This window comes from Polyodon spathula, chromosome 26 (genome assembly GCF_017654505.1).
Source record: "Polyodon spathula isolate WHYD16114869_AA chromosome 26, ASM1765450v1, whole genome shotgun sequence".
Classification (NCBI taxonomy): domain Eukaryota; kingdom Metazoa; phylum Chordata; class Actinopteri; order Acipenseriformes; family Polyodontidae; genus Polyodon; species Polyodon spathula.
The window spans coordinates 3,973,833-3,994,875 of record NC_054559.1 but is presented as its reverse complement, the minus strand read 5'-3'; the positions used below and the strand labels follow the sequence as shown (position 1 = coordinate 3,994,875).

Here is a 21,043-nt window from a genome sequence, read left to right as displayed (position 1 = left end):
CTACGACGTCAATACATTTTTAAATACATAATAAATGCACAGATTTCTCCGTCATTTATATCTATCTATCTATCTATCTATCTATCTATCTATCTCTCTATATATCTATCTATCTATCTATCTATCTATCTATATATATATATATATATATAGTAATACAAAACAAATACACTTTATAGGAGCAGGACTCTGCCCTGCCCCCTTTTCCTGCACAGGGCTCCCAGCCCTGTTACACCGTCCTTCTTAGGCACCATCACTATCGGGCTGCTCCACTCGCTCCAGGAAGGCTCAATGACTCCAAGTTCGAGCATATCGCCCACCTCCGGGCCTACTGCACCCCTATGACTCTCCGAGATTCGATGCGGCCGTGACACCTGTTGAAGTAATAATAGCATGTTCAATCATATTAGTTCTGCCAGGCAAGTCAGAAAAAAACATAATCAAATTGTTTCACTAACCCACAGAGCTCAAACTTTTGATCAGGAAGTAATTGTTCCCCCTTTGGAATCTTAACTGTAGCTGGTGTATTTACAGAGGGGCCAAAATCATCTTCTACACTGTCATTGGCTATAAACAAGGCCTCCCTTTTGTTGTAGGGTTTTAATAAATTAATATGATAAATTTCTGTTTTGTTGCGGTGATCGGGTTGTCTAATTTCGTAGTTTACATTACCAATTGCAGGTATCACTTCATATGGTCCCTGCTAGACTGAGAAGTAGCAACAGTACTTTATCTCCTGTCCAAAAAATCTGAATCCATGCTTGTTTCTTGTACTGCTGCTCTTGCTGATGCTGAGCCTGTTTTAAGTTCTCGTGTGCCAAATGACTAACCAATTGCAGACGGTCTCTCAACATATTTAATTATTTCACTATGTTTTTAGCATCTTTATTTTGCTCTTCCCATCTTTCTTTTACAAGATCAATGACACCTTGTGGTTGTTACCCATATAGCAGCTCAAAGGGAGAAAATCCGATCAAGCTCTGAGGCACCTCTCTCACTGCAAACATCAGGTAGGGGAGGAGCTTAACCCAATGTCTCTGCTCTTGGTTGATAAACCATTTCAGCATCTGCTTTAATGTCTGATTAAAACGTTCCACCAAACCATTCGATTGTGGGTGATAAACGGAGGTCCAAATGGACAAAATTTGTAATAATTTAAACATTGTGACATAAAATTTGTTCCGTGATCTGTCAGAATTTCTTTGGGGATCCCTACTCTAGTTATGATCTGTACTAACTGTGTTGCAATCGTTAATGCACTAGTGGACCTCAATGGTACTACCTCTGCATATCTGCTCGCGTAGCATACCACTATTAAAATATGCATATATCCACAGTCAGACTGGCTCCATGGGCCCACTATATCCATTGCAATTCATTCAAAGGGATATTGATCAGGGGCGGTGGGACCAATGGAGCAGGGCGAACCCGCCCCGGCGCTACTTGTTGGCACTCTCTACAGGTCGCCACATACCGCTTCACCTCACTGTACACTCCCACCCAGTAAAATCTAGCCAATATTTGTTCCTGAGTCTTTTCGTTACCTAAATGGCCCGAACAAGGGACATCATGAGCCAACCGCATGATCTCATGTCGAAAAGACTGAGGAACGAGTAATTGTGTTACAGTCTGTCCTGTGCTTGGGGCTTGGGATACTCTATACAGCAGATGCCCGAGCACAATGTGGTGAGGGTATGTGAGCGGCTGATTACCATCTATTTCGTTCCCCTTGATAGACCGAACCTGTTCCCAGATGTTAGCCAGCGTAGGGTCATTTTTTTATTTGTACGCTAGATCAACATCTCAGTCCTAGACTTTCGGTATATTGAGCAAGGATATTGTAGCCTAAGGGGTCCCAGTAACCAAACCCCGTTGGTCACATTGGATCCGAATCCCCTTTCCCTGGTGTTTATCAGACGTGGAGGAGTCTCCCACCAAACCCCAATCTTGTTTCATTGATACGCCCTCCCATTTTTCCACCCTTCTCTCTCGTTTAGTTTTTTTGGGGAGTAATCGGGAGGGGAACAGATCAGCATTCACGGAAAAATATTCCCAGTATTTTCTCTTGCTGCACCTATGGTCTTACCGGAGACTGGCTCTACCTTTTGTTTTATAATTATTTAGAAATGTGGCTAGTCGAAACCTAAAATAACCCGGTATGGCAACCTTTTTGCCACCGCCATGATTACACGGCAGGTGTGACTACCAATTGTCACATCTAACTTAGTGAGAGGGTACAGGAGATGACCACTAACCCACATGGCCACCAAGGTACCCAATTATCACCCTCTGGCCGCAGCAATTGTACCAACTGTTCAATGGTGATAATCTCGGTCACTTCTTCAGCTGTACGTTTGCCAGGGCAGAGCCACTGGGTCATCTGGTCCACCAACTGCTGGGCCATTACTCGGGATAGGACTTCGTCAGGGCGTTGGTACTCCCGGAACCGTCGGCGGGGCGTTTCCTCTGTGATGTCCAGTCGATGGAATATGGCTCTTTTTACCAGATTGTAATCCATGGCTTGTTTCTGGGTTAAAGAGTGATAGGCTGCCTGGGCTTCCCAATCAGATTGGGTCCCAGTTGGGTAGCCCACCACTCCCAAGGCCATAGGACTCCTGTCGCCTGTCTTTCAAACGATGTTAAATAGGCCTCGGGATCATCCTCCAGCGACATCTTTACCACTTCGGGTTTTGGAGGAGCCACTGCTGGTTTGGCCACCGGTTCCATCCTCTGGTTGGCCGCTAGGAACTTGGCATTCATCCGCTCCATCACTGCTGCCAAGGTCTCTTCATGCCTCCGTGCCTTAGCCTGCATCATAGTGTTTAGTGCTGCTGGATCCATCGTGAACTCCTGTTTCTGACACCAAGTGTGAACAGGATGGTGAGTGGTGCAATAAACAAGGGAAGGTCCAGACAAAAGTTCTCTCCCAAAAATGTGTTTTATTTTACAAAACAAAATAATAATAACTACCCCTCTACCAGGAATGGTATTGGGGGTGAACACGGCAGGTTTTACAGTCCTGAAAATAAATCACACTACTAAACCACAATCCTTCATGTACAAAACTGTGCTCCTTGTCTCCGGGATCGTGGCGAGTACTGGTGCTTTGTTGTGCTGTGAAGGACGTGCTCCGGGTATAGTGGTGGCTCCGTGGCTGTAGCTCCCGACTCTTACTCCTCCTCTGTCAAAACACAAACACAAACAATAACAAAACACATGCTCCGTACTGACGTAGCTGCTTCCCCTTTGTACCCGAAAACTCCTCTCTGCAATGGTTTCTCCATAGAGGGCTGCCCTGCAGTTTATTGCAATGGAGTCCTTCCAGGTACGTGCAACTACGCACTCCCCCTAATATGGTCACCTACTGTCAAGGCAGTCCATCTAAGAGGAAGCATACCATCAACGTTACACAGCTCCCTTTATGGGAGGGAGGGAGATTTACAGTTTGAATTCGTCCTCTCTCTGTCACCCAGGCAGACATTACTAGGGCTGTGTGAGGAGGCAGTACTAGATACAGATTGAGCACAGACCATATACTAGCTTTATATGTAGGGTCCTGGAAGGTTCATGATATCACAAATTTCATAGAAATCATGTATTTGACTGCCTATCATGAAAAATATGCATTTTATTTTCCTTACAGTACATTACACTTCACCTCCCCTGTTCATTTCAAGCTTTTATCACATAGAAGCTGCGCTACAGTAGCTGTACACCGTCCGGTGTCAATGCCGTGCATTTGGTTACTAGGGCAACGGGGTCAAACAAACACTGGCTTCATGACTGGTGAATTCCTCATATTGTACAATGATGTAAGATGCGAGTCAGAGGCAGAAAGTTTAAAATGTTTAGTTTAAATAGTGTTGATTTATTTGCTTGCAGTGCATGATTACCATTAAAAATGCAGACAGCTGACAAATCAAAACAAGCTAAATTCATTTCAACAGAAGATCGCGTTCAGAGCTATGAAAAGGGGTCATTGCATGCAGATGGTGGGATTCTGTTTTGCTCAACCTGTAACGTGTCTTTGGATCATCTAAGAAAAGGTACTATTGACAAGCATCTTGACAGCGCAGCACACAAAAACAAGAAAATCAAACTTGAAGTTCAGGCTAAACAATTACCAAACAAGCAGGTCACAATCACAGGATTGTTTAACAAGTACACAGAAAGTGGTGAAACATGTAATGTCAACACGTTTGAATTAGTGGAAGCCTTTGTGCAGTGAACATACCGACACAACGGCTGGTCACTGAAATATTACAATGTTTTTTAATGAAAAAAATCCTGAATTGTGGAGTCGTGCCTAACAGTGACACACTCAGACGAGAGCATCTCTCTAAAGTGTGTGCAGCACACAAAGAATATTTAAATGGAAAAATGAATGATTGAGTCTGTTTGCGCTGTGTGCGACGAGGCCACTGATAATCAAGGCAGCTGTGTTTTGTATATTATTCTCATCCTGCAGCGTTTGCAACTGCTAATTCTGAGGAGCTTACTACTTACTTAGTAGATACATTGCATCTTGATGCTCACCACACAACAGTAGGAGGTCAGGATATCATTAAGATGCTTAGGAGAATGGCTGTTTACGTCTATGCTTAGTCATATACCATTTTTTTTATTATTATTATTTTAGTAGGTTGATAGGCTCCAGTGGCATATATGATGTAATTTATTAATAGTATGATTGTATCTGTGGTTTTAAAACTTCATAAAAAATATTTTCTCTGTTTATAAAGAAAAACACAAAAGCTTTAGTTTTGTCCTTTCAGGTTTGCAGTTAACATTTCTCCTGTGTTTAATATTTGGCTTTAAAGGCATCAGCCCAAGGTTGTTTTTAAAAAATCTATTTTGTCTGCTTGTTGCTTTTTTTTGCAACCAACACAGACCATTTTAAATGACTAGTTTCCAGCAAGTTTGTTTTATTTTTAAAGATTACAGAGGATAGTTTTCAATAGCGACTTGTGTTCCAATGTTACAATGTACTCGTACATCCTCAGACAGTCTGGAATATATGAAGATTACAAGGCAGTTGCATAGGCTACACTTTTGGCTATGTTAATATATTTATATAGTCACAATGTACTTGTGATATTTAAGTAGGCTATGCTTAAAATGGCTTTTAAAATATACAAAATCAGGGACATGGCTAGGAATAGATTTTTACTGAGGCAAAAATCGAATTTTTGTCTAACCCCCCTCCCCTGCATATCCTGTTAATGAAGCCTGAAGACTATTAATGGAAATGGCAAATCAATATAAGTTGCTAGCTCTTTTTACACAGTGAGCCACCTTGGATGATGCTTGAAATTTCATGACAAATATTTTTTTCACACTGTTACAAATATGTGATATTAAAAGGACAAGAAGAATAGAACTTATAAATATGAACCAGTAGATGGGTTTATACCTTCATTAAGAGATTTGGGTCACTGCTACTGAAGTTAATGCTGAGACTGATGACACTGATGTTACAACTGGAACTGGTAAGACTGGTGCTGCTACTGCTGGGACTGGTAAGACTGGTGCTGCCACTCCTGGGGCTGGGAAGACTGGTGCTGTCACTTTTGGGACTGGGAAGACTGGTGCCTACACTGCTGGGACTGGTAAGACTGGTGCTGTCATTACTGGAACTGGGAAGACTGGTGCTGACAGTCAGATTGCTGATATTAGTGCTAAGACTGATTGGACTGCTGACTGTATAATGCTGCAATTAAAAACACTGATTTATAAGGCTTTACTTTAAATAGTTTGCCACTCCTCCTATGGCCTGATCTATCTAAACGCTGCAACAGTTCTTCCTGGGACACGTCTCTGTGGACATATAGTAGGGCAAGGCCATTCAGTCTATTTTTACCCATACTGCTGCGAGAGCAATTAAACATACCGAAAGGATGCACTGTTAAACTCTCGTCATGAACAGGGACCCTAGGAATCCGTTTGCTGTTTGGATTGTCTCTGTGCTGTAGGAGAAATAAGCCTTTTTGTTTTTGTTTGTTTGGTAACCAAACCAATACACTTATCTTATATAATCATCAACACAGACAATGTTGCTTTAAATTTCTGTGAATAATACTTTAAACTGCTTCTGCTGTACAGAGGTCAAGGTTGAACGAGGCGCCGTGCTGTCACATTCATGTTGGAACCTAGCTGCAGTTTACTTCAGTATCCAGTGCGTTGTTACCACCGAACAAACTGTTTAAAGATGCAGAGAACGATAAAAATACATACATACATAAATAAATAAACAAATAAACAAACAAACAAACAAACAAACACTGGTATTAAAACAGCACTTCCTTAGATTTTTTTTCTCGAACAAAAACATTAGGAAAATAACCTTTTTATGTATTTATTGATTTTTTAAACTGCTGTTGCCAAACAAAGAATTTATGAATAGAATTATCTCCAATTCTGTTCAATTCAAGAAAAACACTGATTTATGAAAACGTATCGCAACTAAACATCACATTGCACAGGACTGTCAGCAGAAAATCTATATTAATCTAAGAAATACAATCACTAAAGCTCCAGGGGCTGGTTGCACTAATGAGAACAAAAAATGGGACTGGATTCAAATTCTCTTGAGTCGGATCATAAACAGATGTTGGATCCAGTTCTGGAGCTACACGCGCTGTAACTAGGGAAACTGACCAATGAGAACAAAAAGCGAACATGTCTGTTTGACGCGAAGTTTGAATACCCCGGCTGTCAAATTTATATACTATATACTAGTCCATGGGCCAAGACCTGATATTTTCAAGTTCTCTGCATCCTGTCAGACTAAAGTTTTTTGGTATCATTTTGTTGCTTAGCATGTCTAGATTTGATTGAATCAAGCACACACAATGTTTATGTGTGTGTGTGAGAGAGAGAGAGAGAGAGAGAGAGAGAGAGAGAGAGAGAGAGAGAGAGAGAGAGAGAGAGAGAGAGTGTGTGTGCATGTGTGGGAGTGGAGTAAACTATCCTTTCTCCCTGTTTTTTCAGCAAGGGATTATTCTGAAACAAATAAATATATATTGACCATCTATATTTTCACACATAACTGCTTCTGACTTGTAGAAAACATTGTGAAACACTTCATATTAGCTAGACAAATAACAGATTCTACCAAATATTAACATCTATAAAGTGTTAATATATCAATCATAATTTAGTACTTAATATAATGTGATTACAAAATGATATACCTTACTAACCATTTCATATTTTTGATGTGTTATTAATATATTATACTTGCTCTTATAGTGTGCACTGTAGCTAAATGAAACTACATTGTCAACTTTATTCAAGTTGTTTTATGTTTGTGCATTATTATTTATTTATTGTATTTATGTATTTGTATATATGATGGCGTAGCCACGTTAGTTTTGTTATTGTTTTGTTTTTATATAGATGTGTTCTGGCAGAGGCGAGCGAGTAACTCGTCCTCTGCCAGGAATGATTAAAAACCTTGTGGAGAAGTCGGCCATTTCCCAAATTAATTAAGTGATTAATTTGTTGCTAATCACGAGATGGTCACCTGCATATAAATCTGCAGCTCTCTGCACTCGTGGTGGGTGTATGGTGGGTATTTCACTGTAAATGCAGCATTTTTTATAATGAGATGTCACTGTAAATTAGATTTTTTGTTTGAAGCCTGTCATTCGCTGCTTATGACACAAAGTGGAAATCTTGATTATCCACAAAGGCTTACATATCAGTCCACTCCAGCTGAAAAGAACACTATTCCTCATCTGACAACTTTCTTTTTGCCATTTTTTAAATGAAAGAGCTCTACACTACACTGCAAAAACGCAGTAAAAGTGGGGATTGTGTGCATATTGTTTGCTGACAGATCTCTTGACCAATCAAAACAGGCTGAAACAGACTCCAGGAATATAAGCACCAATTAGAGCAGCAGGTAGGAGGATGTAAAAATAAATAATTTAATCAAGCGAGCTATCACAATATGCAATGACGTTGATCATACATTTAATTATTTGTAATATTTATTTTTAAATTGTGTGTGTATTTGTGAATGACTTGGAGACTTGAGAACTGTAGTGGCACAGCTTTCTTAAGAAATACAACCACAGTTGTCTATGTGAAGAAATAAGTCTGACGCGAATAAAAACATATCCACAAGGTTCTTCGTTTGACTGTTTACTTGAAAAATAAAAGCAATGCAAAGAAATAGAATTTATACAGTCAAAAACTGTGTTGCTTCATACACTCCTTCTTACCCACTGAGTCAAGCAGTGATGTCATGGCCACACATCATGCAGACCAAACCAATGGAGCCTCCAATAGGGGTCTCTATACAAATGTCCAAACATATACAAATATTCTCTCAAGTTCTAACATGAATACAAATATGCATATAAACAATAATATTAATTTAGAAAATGTCCCCTTTCCTTTTTTTTTAATTAACTATGGCTCTTACAAGAACCATATTTGTTTACTTGAAGAGCCATGGTCCCATGTGATGTTTTCTGCTAGTTTTGAAATGAAAATGTAAGCTTGCTATAAAATGTGGTTCCTTCACAAATGTATATTTTGTAAGGGACTGAACAGTTTTACAACAGCTGGAATGTCTGTCCGGTTAATTTGTTCTTTGCTAGGCCGTGCAGTATCAAGTGGTAGGATGAATGTTAAATGTGTGGGTTAGGGTTAGGGTTTTGTTAAATCTGTGGGTTAGGGTTTAGTTAAATGTGTCAGTTAAAATTAGGGTTAAGATTTAGTTAAATGTGTGGGTTAGGGTTAGGGTTTATTTAAATGTGTGGGTTAAGGTTAAGGTTAGGGTTAGGATTTAGTTAAATGTGTGTGTTAGGGTTAGGGTTTAGTTAAATATGTCTGTTAAGGTTGGGGTTAGGGTTTAGTAAATGTATGGGTTAAGGTTAGGGTTAGGATTTAGTTAAATGTGTGGGTTAGGGTTAGGATTTAGTTAAATGTGTGGGTTAGGGTCAGGGTTTAGTTAAATGTGTGGGTTAGGGTTAGGATTAAGGTTTATATAAATGTATGGGTTAGGGTTAGCGTTTATTTGAATGTATGGGTTAGGATTAGCGTTTAGTTAAATGTATGGGTTAGGATTAGGGTTTATATAAACGTGTGGGTTAGGGTTAGCGTTTAGTTAAATGTGTCGGTTAAGGTTAGGGTTAGGGTTTAGTAAATGTGTGGGTTAAGGTTAGGGTTAGGATTTAGTTAAATGTCTGGGTTAGGGTTAGGGTTAGGATTTAGTTAAATGTGTGGGTTAGGGTTAGGGTTAGAATTTAATTAAATGTGTGGGTTAACATTATGCTTTAGATAAATTAGTTAGATAATCTCCTTTGTATAGAATATAATTTGTAAAAAGCATGCTCAAAGACTGAAATGAGTTCTAGTGTATGCTAAGAGAACTGTTTGGGTAATATGAAAACTTTCTGACAAAGGGCAAAGAGTAAATAACAGGCCAAGAAACCAAAAGTTATCTTATGCAATGGTCTTTATTCATTTCATGTACTTTACAGGTTAGATCACAGTACAACTGTATAAAGCAATACAGAGGGGGATCAGATTTTCAAAACTCAAAATCGTGACACATTGTTAAGTAATCGATAAGACTAATTAAACCATTTAAATATAGGTTATTTAAATAGCCATCCTCTCAATCATATTTTTATTATAATTATCTTCTTCTTCTTCTTCTTCTTCTTCTTATTAAGCAGCTAGCTAATTTGAGTATACTCCCGAGTGTATAATTTGTGGCTAATTACTTTAACTTGCCATAGTGTTATATAAGTATTGCTACTGTTTTATTGAGTTTATTATTATTATTATTATTTATTATTATTATTATTATTATTATTAATAATAATTAATAATAATAATAATAATAATAATAATAATAATAAATTACATTATTAATTCTGTAGATTGTCGTTAAACATACATTTACGTTTTGTCATTTTTCTTTCTTCCTTTAAAACGAGGTGTAAAGGAGCTACTAGAATAAAGACAACATGCTTGTGACTTAGTGGTAGAATAGGGGTTTCCCTTGACTACCCAGAGAACTGCCCTCGACAAACCTTTAAGGGAGGGAAGCGAGGGACTTCCCCAAGGGGAAAGGAAGGAAGGATAGGCGGACGAACCAAGGTCTCCCTGGCCTACGGAGTCATCTAGTCGAGAGAGGTCAGACTTGGCTAACACTCCGAGGCCGCATGGACAGCCTTGCAATGATGCCGGCGTCCCTGCTTGTTTACGTTCTGGTTTTCGACCTTTTATCATTCTTTGTTTGTGTGTCTCCCGGTCCCCGGTCACACTCTCTCTCAGGGTCTCTCTCTCTCTCTCTCTCTCTCTCTCTCTCTCTCTCTCTCTCTCTCTCTCTCTCTCTCTATATATATATATATATATATATATATATATATATATATATAATATTTTTTAACCACTCAGCGGAGAGGAACCCCCCTCCACCCCCCACAGACGAGATAGAGAATATCTGAAGTGATAGGGAGACAGGAGGGAGAGGGAGGAGGGAAACTTTTTGCCATTCCCCTAAATAGAAGGTGAACAGCAGTGATAGAAGAGAGAGGAGGGCAGCGAATGCACACTAGGCGATAATGTTGTTGAATTCCTGCTAGATAAGTTTTGATAGTTCCCAGGGAGAGATGCAGCTTGTCTTTTGCATGAATGAGAAAAGAAAGAATGAAATCCTGGTTGAAGGAAGAAGAGGAGATATGATGTTGTTTGCAGAAAGTTGTGAAAGTGGACCAGTCAGTTGAACAGGACGAGTGAGCAGAAGGAGCTAGGGCATCAGCCATATAAATTTGACAGAAGATTGCAAATAGATTAATTTAGTTGGAAACCAGATCGATGAATGGAGATGGTTGAGCTGAAATCCAAACTAGCCGGCAAAGAAGTTGCATAATTAGCAAGGAATAGAATGCCTTTATTAATAAAAGGAATAGTAGATGGCCCCATTATAATGAAAGGAGAACATACACTAACTGGAGGGTAAACAAATAAATAAAATAATATAATGTGCTTGAGGTCAAAACTAAATAGGGGATAATTGATTAACTACTAAATGATAATGGTGTGATAAATAAATGAGAGTTAAAATAATTAAATCTGGTTTAAAGTAAACAGGTCTTATTTAGTAGAGACCATACATGGGGGGGCCTTAGGACCCAGTAAAGGTTACTGGAGTCAGGAACCAATGCCAGGTTTAGTCAATGGAGTAATTAGTGGATTAGGTTTAAAAGGAGGTGAGTGTGTGTGTCGGGTGTGGGTGATAGTAGGAGTTGGTTGGGAGAGTTGGAGAGAAAGATTTGGTTATTGCGAGTATTGGAAATGGAAAAACAAACTATTGGAAAATGTAATTGGATTATGATTTGGTTTTGGTGACAAGGTAATAGGCTTAACCTGCCTTGTTATTAGTTAAGGAAGCATTTGTTAGGAAACATTTGTTAGAGATTGGGTTAGGTTTTGTTTTGTTTATTTTCTTTTTATTGTAAATAATAAACACATGCTACGGCAGTTCCTGGTATCCTGTGTCTAAAAGTGTTTATTTGAAATAGAAAAATGTGTGACCAGAGGGCAATCCGTCACTATGTATATATAAACAGACCTGTCAACTCTCCTGGAGTCTCGTATTTTGGACTCTTCTCCCAGACATTTCCCGGGACAGATTTTCTCCCGTATTTTACTGTTAAACCCCCTTATGTCAGCAAACCTTTAATGTCTACAATATTAATGGCCAGTGTGTAATTACTGCAATCCCAATCTGTACATAGCAGGGTATAGGACCCGGGTTGACAGGTATGATATAAGAGGGAAGAATGTGAATGAGCATCGCCACATAAACTGCACATACAGTATGTAAAAAGCGACATTGTTTGTAACTACAGAATGAAGAATTTAAATTATTGTCTGCCACCGGAATATTTGATGGGCCTTTGTGACAAAGATGGCTGTGGAGGGGACATCAGACCAGAAAAAACACACAGTACTGTGAGATGAAATCAGGAATGAATGCGCTGCTGCACGGTTTATTATTATAAAATAAAACATTACAAAAAACAGGACACGGCACTTGACGCCAAAATAAATAGACAAACAAAACAGACTAACACTTAAACAAACAGTGCACTAACAGACAAATACGGTGAGTCAAAACAACAGTTATATATTTAAGTTTAGTTATCGATTTAAATTCTCCTCTCCACACCCGTTCTCCACTCACCAAACACACAACCCCGAGTGAGTGAAAACATGCAGCTTTTATGGATCTGTACCGAGACTCGATTGCTAGATTACATAATTGCTCCATTGCCTCAATGGCCTCCTCCCCACTTAAAATCCCAAAAGTCTTGCTCAAAATCCCGGGCCAAGAACAGGGACTTTAAGGGGTTCATGTGCGGAAATGTTGCCAGTAGCCAGGATGCTACTGGCCATGCTGTCAGCAGACGTGCTGACAGTGGGGCGAGTCTCTCCTCCGGCTGTACCACTGACAGCGGAAATGCTGCCAATGGCAAGGATGCCTGCTGACAGCTCCCATACTAACTCCTTCAGCAGGGGCAATTCCAGCACCGGAAAGGCTGCTGAGGAAGGTGGTCTCCTGACCTTTCCCCTCTTCTCAGCCAGCAGCTCCCTCCTGTGGGACTCCGGCCACACTGACTCTTGCGGCCAAGCAGAGCTGACAGCGACCCCAGGCGAAGCAGAGTGGCTGGCAACCCCAGGCGATGCGGATCGGCTGGGAACCCCAGGCAACCCCATCCTTGGACGAAGTGAAGCAGGCATCCTTGGGTGAAGCGAGGCAGGCATCCTTGGGTGAAGCGAGGCAGGCATCCTTCGGCGGTGATGTGCGGGAGTCAGGACAAGCTGGGGTGCAGGTTTTGGCCCTCTTCTCAGCCACTGCAGCCGGGCAGTTCTAGTCTAGGACCGCCAGCATCTAGTCCTGGTCCTTCTGGTGAAGGGAGAGGCAGCTCCTGCTCCTCTCCTTGTGATGGTGGGGGAAGTGATACCAGCAGGCATTCATCCTCTGCTGGTGGAAAGGGACCTAGCAGGCATTTACCCTCTGCTGGATGAAAGGGACCCAGCAGGCATTAACCCTCTTCTGGTGGAAAGGGACCCAGCAGGCATTCACCCTCTGCTGGTGGACGGAGACCCAGCAGGTATTCAGCCTCTACTGGTGGAGGTGGTGAAGGCAGAGGCTCCTGCTGCTCTGCTCCTGGCGGTGCAGCAGGCGTGTACTCTCCTGGCGATGGAGGTGGGAGCGGCGTGTATTCTCCTGGTGTCAGAGGTGGGAGCGGCATGTAGTCTACCCTTGTTACAGGGGACGGGTGCTGCTCTCCCTCACTTGCAGGGGACTGGTGCGGCTCTCCCTCACTTGCAGGGGACAGGTGCGGCTCTCCCTCACTGGCAGGGGACTGGTGCGGCTCTCCCTCACTGGCAGGGGTAGGTGATGGAGGCAGAGGCTTCACCTGCTCCTCTCCTCCAGGTGGTGATGGTGGAGAAAGTGATACCACAGGCATTCATCCTCTGCAGACGTGCTGACAGTGGGGCGAGTCTCTCCTCCCGCTGTACCACTGACAGCAGAAATGCTGCCAATGGCTCCCATACTAATTCCTTCAGCCGGGGCAATTCCAGCAGCGGAAAGGCTGCTGAGGAAGGTGGTCTCCTGACCTTTCCCCTCTCTGCAGCTCCCTCCTGTGGGACTCCGGCCACACTGACCCTTGCGGTCACGCTGTTGTCCTGGTTCTGACACCACATGTGACAAAGGCGGCTGTAGTGGGGATATCAGACCAGAAGAAACACACAGTACTGCGAGATGAAATGATGAATGAATGCGCTGCTGCACGGTTTATTATTATAAAATAAAACATTACAAAAAACAGGACACGGCACTTGAAGCCAAAATAAATAGACAAACAAAACGGACTAACACTTAAACAAACAGTGCACTAACAGACAAACACGGTGAGTCAAAACAACGGTTATATATTACGTTTAGTTATCATTTTAAATTCTCCTCTCCACACCTGTTTTCCACTCACCGAACACACAACCACGAGTGAGTGAAAACATGCAGCTTTTATGGAGCTGTACCGAGACTTGATTGCTAATCAATCATTCAATTGGAGTCACGCTACAACTGCATGTGAATTAATAAAGTGCAATTCCCTGTGCTCGCATTTTATTACATTTTACCTGCACGTGAAATGCTGTTCAATCCTCATGCCTAAATACAAATATACATTTTAAACAACTCGTGTTACACAGACCCATTTGTATCCTGTGTACCAATGACTATACACCAACATTCACACACAGCACGCAACATATAACACTGAAATACACACAGGGGCAGGCAACATTGCCACAGTCTTCCATAAAAAATGGTACCGCCACATCTGATCGAGAGATCAACAATGTTAAATAGATAAGAGTCCAGTTCCTGACGTCGGTGATCGTAAACTTCACAAAATCTCCAAGAGTAAGATTTTTACTCAGATGTGGATCCCGTAATTTAAGAATGACGGACAAATGTTCATAATTAACCCTGTGATCCAGAAATTCTGAAGTTGCAAAGTATTGAAACTAAATAAATGTCTTTACCGTCAATGATATTGCATCTCAGTTGAGGAGAGAGAGAATGGCAATGAACTACTGAAGCAGAGGAGGATCCTGAACTAGAGGCAGTAGCTAGAGTGAAGATTGGCAGTTCGAGAGCAGGTCTGGGTGTGGCTGAAGCAGCGGGAGAAGCGAGTGCTGCTGCTGGTGTTCCTGATGAGACTGAAATGGCAGCTGGTTCCAAGCGACTGATTCTGTTATCAAGTGCACCAAGGCGATCAGATACTGAAATGGAGGTGGAAAGAGGATGAATGAGTTGCTTGATATTGTTAAAAATATGAAAACTTAAATAGGAGGAAAGATCAGCTGAATAGTGAACGAGGGGTTGTGGTAGCTGAATCGGGAGCAAGTGGACCCTGTACTGCGATCTGCTGTGCTGGGCTCTTAAGAATTCAAAAACCAGGCTCCGGTCTATAGGTGACAGGGCTTTCTGTTGCTATGCACCTAAGTTATGGAATGCTCTTCCACAGATAATTAAGGATTCAAAGAATGGATATTCAAAAATACATTTTTTAAACTGGCATTTCAGCCTGTGTAAAGAACTGGCTTTTTATGAGTTTGCACAGTACTTGTGTTTTGTGTGTTTTGTTTTAACATATATAGTCTGCTGTGATTATTTATGATTATAAACTATTATTCTTGGACTGTAAAGGGTTTTGAGATGTGTCACATGAATTGTGCTATATAAAATAAATACTATTATTATTATTGTTATTGTTATTATTATTATTATTATTATTATTATTATTATTATTATTATTATTATTATTATTATTATTATTATTGCAGGGCGCAGCGCGAACTGACAAGTTTGGATCTTTGCTGTGCCTTTTGAGGGGAAAAACAAGCTTGGCTGATATGGAATTGCTGTATGAAATGAATAGAGCAGCCCGATCACTGCCTACTTCAATGAGCAATCCTTTTTTAGACAGGGCTTCAGGAGTTTGTCAATGGGCCAATCCTTGTAATGAAGTTGTGCTAGAGAATTATTCTGAGGTCTGATAACGTTTAGAGCAATGAAGAGGAACAGCTGGATAAGTAGAAGTTATCGGGACGGTCGGAATTGTTTGAATGTTTTTTTGAAAATTTGTAGGAGAGAAAATTCTTCATCTGAATCAGATGGAAACGTAAGCTGTCTCAGGTGAGTAGTCATTTTATCCTGATGTAAACAAAGGTTTGTTTTAAGGCTGGTTCTGCAGGTCTGCATGGTAACCACAAACAGAAAAGCAAGATGGTTTAAATAGTGTGACTGACAGGTAATTAACCCTTAGCGGTCCATTTATTCAGCGATTGTCAGCTGCGTCAGGTCCAATTTATTTTCACAAGCGCTGTTTACTATCACTTTATAAAAATAATGTTCTTGATTATCCTAAGGTATATAGGAAGTGGTTGTTTACGTTATTTTGACAAAAGGTAGTGGCTGAAAACAGGGCCTTTTTTAAGATTTTGAGAAAAATGTTGGTACACCGGGACCTTTGATGGAAAACTGGGACTGTCCCGGCTAAAATGGGACGTCTGGTCACTCAAGCAATACATCACAAAAATTGAGCTTTTTTAATACATACTTTAGGCCTCATTTCATTCAGACTTTTGCATGAATCTCTGTTTATTGGGCTATATTGTGTATTTTCTTATACTTTTGCATACATAAAAAAAAAATCATTATACAGAATAAGTAGAATATGCAGTATGTGTTATCACTTATACATGACAATCTTTAACAAGCAACATGATAATAAAATCTAGTGATTTAAAATGTCAATTTCATCTGTTAGGCAGAACATACATTAGGGCAGTGCTGCAGAACCCGATTATTCAGTTACTTGGATAGAGCTCGCCACAGAAATCAGGTGAGGGGCATTGCTGTTGATCGGGTTAATTTACCATTCAAAGTGAATCAGGTAAAGAAACAGCTGCTTGGGTTTGTGATGATCGCTGCTTTTCTTAGACTCTGTAGAGAACAGAAATCCACACAAATCCAAGCAGCTGTTTCTTCATTTGTCTCACTTGGAATGGTAAATTAGCCCAATCAAAACCAGTGACCATCACCTGTGGAAATCTTGATCAGAATAATCCAACACTCACTTTGTGCAGCTCTGCAGATTCAAAACTGTCATGTGAATGTGGCCCTCTCTAAAGTTATAAAATCATGCTTTACTCATGAACGACTGAGCTACAATGCATAGTACAAGAATACATAAATATGACAACACATACTTCCATAGTCTTTCTGTGAGGGAATACAGATGTAAATTGTATAATACTGTACTGTAACAGCCACAATACAGATAACGTTCTTTAGGAAGTCTATCCCTACTGGATCCTTTGCTTGTTGAAATGTGGGCAGCAAATCCCTGAACAAACACAGATGCACTTATTTGTTCTTCACGGATTTGGTTTTCTGTCGATATATTTCCTCAGTGAAAGGTCTGTAAATACAGAAAATAAACAGACAAATTGCCATTGTAAAATAGTAAGCGTATGAAAGGAAATGATACAAAAGTAAGGTACATGGATTTATTTGGAAAACAAAAATAAACGCTCTTATTTTATTGTTTGCTTGCTTGACCCCTTTCCAAAGCACATAGCAGGTTTATCTCTCTCTCTCTCTCTCTCTCTCTCTCTCTCTCTCTCTCTCTCTCTCTCTCTCTCTCTCTCTCAGAGATGTGCTGTCCACAGAGAAGTAAACTTCAATGTAGGTCAATCCCCCTCTCTCTAATACTAGATGGTGAGCAGCCACAAATTGGACAGTTGCATCTCTGGATTTTAATGAAGTGTATCACTGAAAAAAGTTTTTTTTAAAATGTCATGGCCTAACAAGCAGGTCAGCTCTGAGGAACTGACCTTGAGAACTCACAGTGGAGTTTAAACAAACTGAAGTGAGATGGGAAAGGTTAGGGAACCTCATGTATTGAACCTCATGTAGAACATGTTAAACTGGGATCATTTCAAACCAATTGAGGAGGGCAGTAGTATTAAGAATTGGTATTGATACTAATGTAATGGATATGTGTTAAAAGTTTGGGAATTCAGTTTCACTTTTTACATACTGGCCAATAAAAAAAGAAAGCAAGGGATTCATATAATTACTGCACCGATTGTTTTCACTGACAACGAAAGCCAGTTTGTGTTTGTGTGGGTGCTTTGCTTTTTTTGAATGCCATTTCTGTCCTGGGTTAAACCTATCCAATTACTTTGGCATGGACTGTGTAAGCACAGCAAGAGCTGGTTTTGGAATGCTCTTTTTATAAATTGACAAATACTGTAATACACAGCTTTGTTTTTCACTAATTGTCAATGACTTCCTTTATATATTATACGTACAGAACCGTACTTTGGTTTTCTCAACACACTGCTTTACTTTAATAAAGCAGTTACAAGGAATCCCTCAGAGACACAATATTTTCACATATCCAATGGACCCCTGGAACCAATTCAAACGGATATGACAGGCTCTGCTGTAGTATTCACCACAGACATGTTTTTAATATCCTTTCCAATCTGTCTGGCTTTACCGTGCTTTCTCTGTGCTTTATTACAAGTTGCTATGCTAAAGTTTTAGAAGGGAATTTAACAATATGCCAATACTGTTCAATTCCATTCTAACAACAATGGGGGCTTAGTAAAGAATAATTAGCTCTTGTTTTATTTCAATGGCTAATGTGTACAATCTAGTTCTAAAACAGTTCAATTCTGTTCTGAGACCAGCATTGGGAAGAGGGAAGCAGAAAGAGTAGAGGATATTGGGGTTCAGCTACTTGGAGTAAACTGATAAACCTAAAATACTGTTTCAAGTAAAAACAGAAACTTACCCTTCAAAACCTATAGCGATCTTGTATGTGACAGCAACCAGAGCTGTGAGGACCATTCCAACAGGGCTGGCATTCCTGCTGATCAAGGGGCAGGGTTAGCTGGGGTATCCCTAGATCAGTGCTACTAAAACCTAAGGAACAATGTATTGCACTGAAATGAAACATTTAAAAAGCTTTACACGCTGCTGAACTGCTCTGTGTGTTGTGTTACTTGTTACTGTTTGAAGGTTATGTGCTAGTCTAAGTCACCTTGTTTTGTAACATATTTACTTGATATATTTTCTATTGTTTTGCAGAACAGACTGATATATAGTGTGTGTTAAAACAGAACTTTCAATAAACTGATTGAAGAGTACACAACATGTTTAAATGAAGTGTCCTGCAATCATGTTTCATTTTATATTTAAACATGTGAAGGCACCCACTAGAGGGGAGGCATGCCTTGATTTAGTCTTTTCAAATAACGAAGATAGAATAACTAAAACAGAGGTCAGAGAACCACTGGCAAACTCAGACCACAACATGGTCTCATTTGAAGTGTTTTTTAAATCCTCAAAAGTAAAGACTAAAGCTAAGGTTTACAATTTTAGAAAAGCAAACTATGAAGGCATGAAACAGAGACTAACAGAAGTAGATTGGAGTAAAATAGAGAAAACACCCACAGAAGAAGGATGGTTGTTCTTCAAAAATGTAGTACTAGAGGCGCAAAACAATTATATCCCTAAAGTAGACAAATCTAAATGTAAAACTAAATTGCCAAAATGGTTTAATAGATCAATTAAAAAAATATTCAGCGAAAAAAGGCATTTTATAGAGCATTAAAAAAGGACCAAAAAGAAAGTACACAGAAAGAGTACACAGAACTGCAAATGCAAGTCAAAAAGGAAGTTAGAAAGGCCAAGAGAGAAATAGAAATGAACATTGCTAAGGGAGCTAAAACCAATTCCAAAATGTTTTTCCAATATTACAACAGCAAGAGAACATTCAAAGAGGAGATTAAATGTTTAAGAGATACAAATGGCAAAATCGTAGATGAAGAAAAAAAAAATAGCAAATATATTAAATGATTACTTTTCACAAGTTTTTACAAAGGAAGATACTGACAACATGCCCCACATGTCATCCAGTTCCTATCCAGTTTTAAATAACTTTAGCATAACTGAGGCAGAAGTGTTAAAGGGACTAGGAGCTCTTAAAATAAACAAATCCCCTGGGCCGGATGAGATCCTCCCAGTAGTACTCAAAGAAATGAAAGAAGTAATTTACAAACCGCTAACCAAGATCATGCAGCAGTCTCTTGACACAGGGGTGGTACCGACAGACTGGAAAATTGCAAACGTAATACCGATCCACAAAAAGGGAAACAAAACTGAACCAGGTAACTACAGACCAGTAAGCCTGACTTCTATTATATGCAAACTTATGGAAACTATAATAAGAGCCAAAATGGAAAATTACCTATATGGTAACAGAGTACTGGGAGACAGTCAACATGGTTTTAGGAAAGGGAGATCGTGCCTAACTAACTTGCTTGATTTTTTTGAGGATGCAACATCGATAATGGATAATTGCAAAGCATATGATATGGTTTATTTAGATTTCCAGAAAGCTTTTGACAAAGTCCCGCACAAAAGATTAATTCTCAAACTGAACGCAGTTGGGATTCAAGGAAACACATGTACATGGATTAGGGAGTGGTTAACATGTAGAAAACAGAAAGTACTGATTAGAGGAAAAACCTCAGAATGGAGTGTGGTAACCAGCGGTGTACCACAGGGATCAGTATTAGGTCCTCTGCTATTCCTAATCTACATTAATGATTTAGATTCTGGTATAGTAAGCAAACTTGTTAAATTTGCAGACGACACAAAAGTAGGAGGAGTGGCAAACACTGTTGCAGCAGCAAAGGTCATTCAAAATGATCTAGACAAGATTCAGAACTGGGCAGATACATGGCAAATGACATTTAATAGAGAAAAGTGTAAGGTACTGCACGCAGGAAATAAAAATGTACATTATAAATATCATATGGGAGATATTGAAATTGGAGAAGGAATCTATGAAAAAGACCTAGGAGTTTTTGTTGACTCAGAAATGTCTTCATCTAGACAATGTGGGGAAGCTATAAAAAAGGCTAACAAGATACTCGGATACATTGTGAAAAGTGTTGAATTTAAATCAAGGGAAGTAATGTTAAAACTGTACAATGCACTTGTAAGACCTCATCTTGAATATTGTGTTCAGTTCTGGTCACCTCGCTATAAAAAAAGATATTGCTGCTCTAGAAAGAGTGCAAAGAAGAGCGACCAGAATTATTCCGGGCTTAAAAGGCATGTCATATGCAGACAGGCTAAAAGAATTGAATCTGTTCAGTCTTGAACAAAGAAGACTACGTGGCGACCTAATTCAAGCATTCAAAATTCTAAAAGGTATTGACAGTGTGGACGCAAGGGACTTTTTCAGCCTGAAAAAAGAAACAAGGACCAGGGGTCACAAATGGAGTTTAGAAAAAGGGGCATTCAGAACAGAAAATAGGAGACACTTTTTTACACAGAGAATTGTGAGGGTCTGGAATCAACTCCCCAGTAATGTTGTTGAAGCTGACACCCTGGGATCCTTCAAGAAGCTGC

At 39.9% G+C, this 21,043-nt stretch overlaps 1 protein-coding gene across 3 annotated transcripts in view; it reads right to left on the bottom strand.

Annotated features, from left to right (window-relative positions):
* Positions 1 to 205: 205 nt before the first annotated feature.
* pemt (phosphatidylethanolamine N-methyltransferase) overlaps positions 206 to 21,043 on the bottom strand; it is a 152,201-nt gene continuing 131,363 nt past the window's right edge. For 2 of the 3 annotated variants that reach the window (XM_041229824.1, XM_041229826.1), the window contains exon 6: positions 206 to 3,181. In XM_041229824.1, the coding sequence (XP_041085758.1) occupies positions 3,031 to 3,181 (151 nt within the window). In that variant the 3' untranslated portion in view covers positions 206 to 3,030. Of the gene's footprint in view, positions 3,182 to 16,578; positions 17,031 to 18,413; positions 18,489 to 21,043 lie in introns of those variants that run through there. The other variant, XM_041229825.1, reaches the window with a different exon arrangement.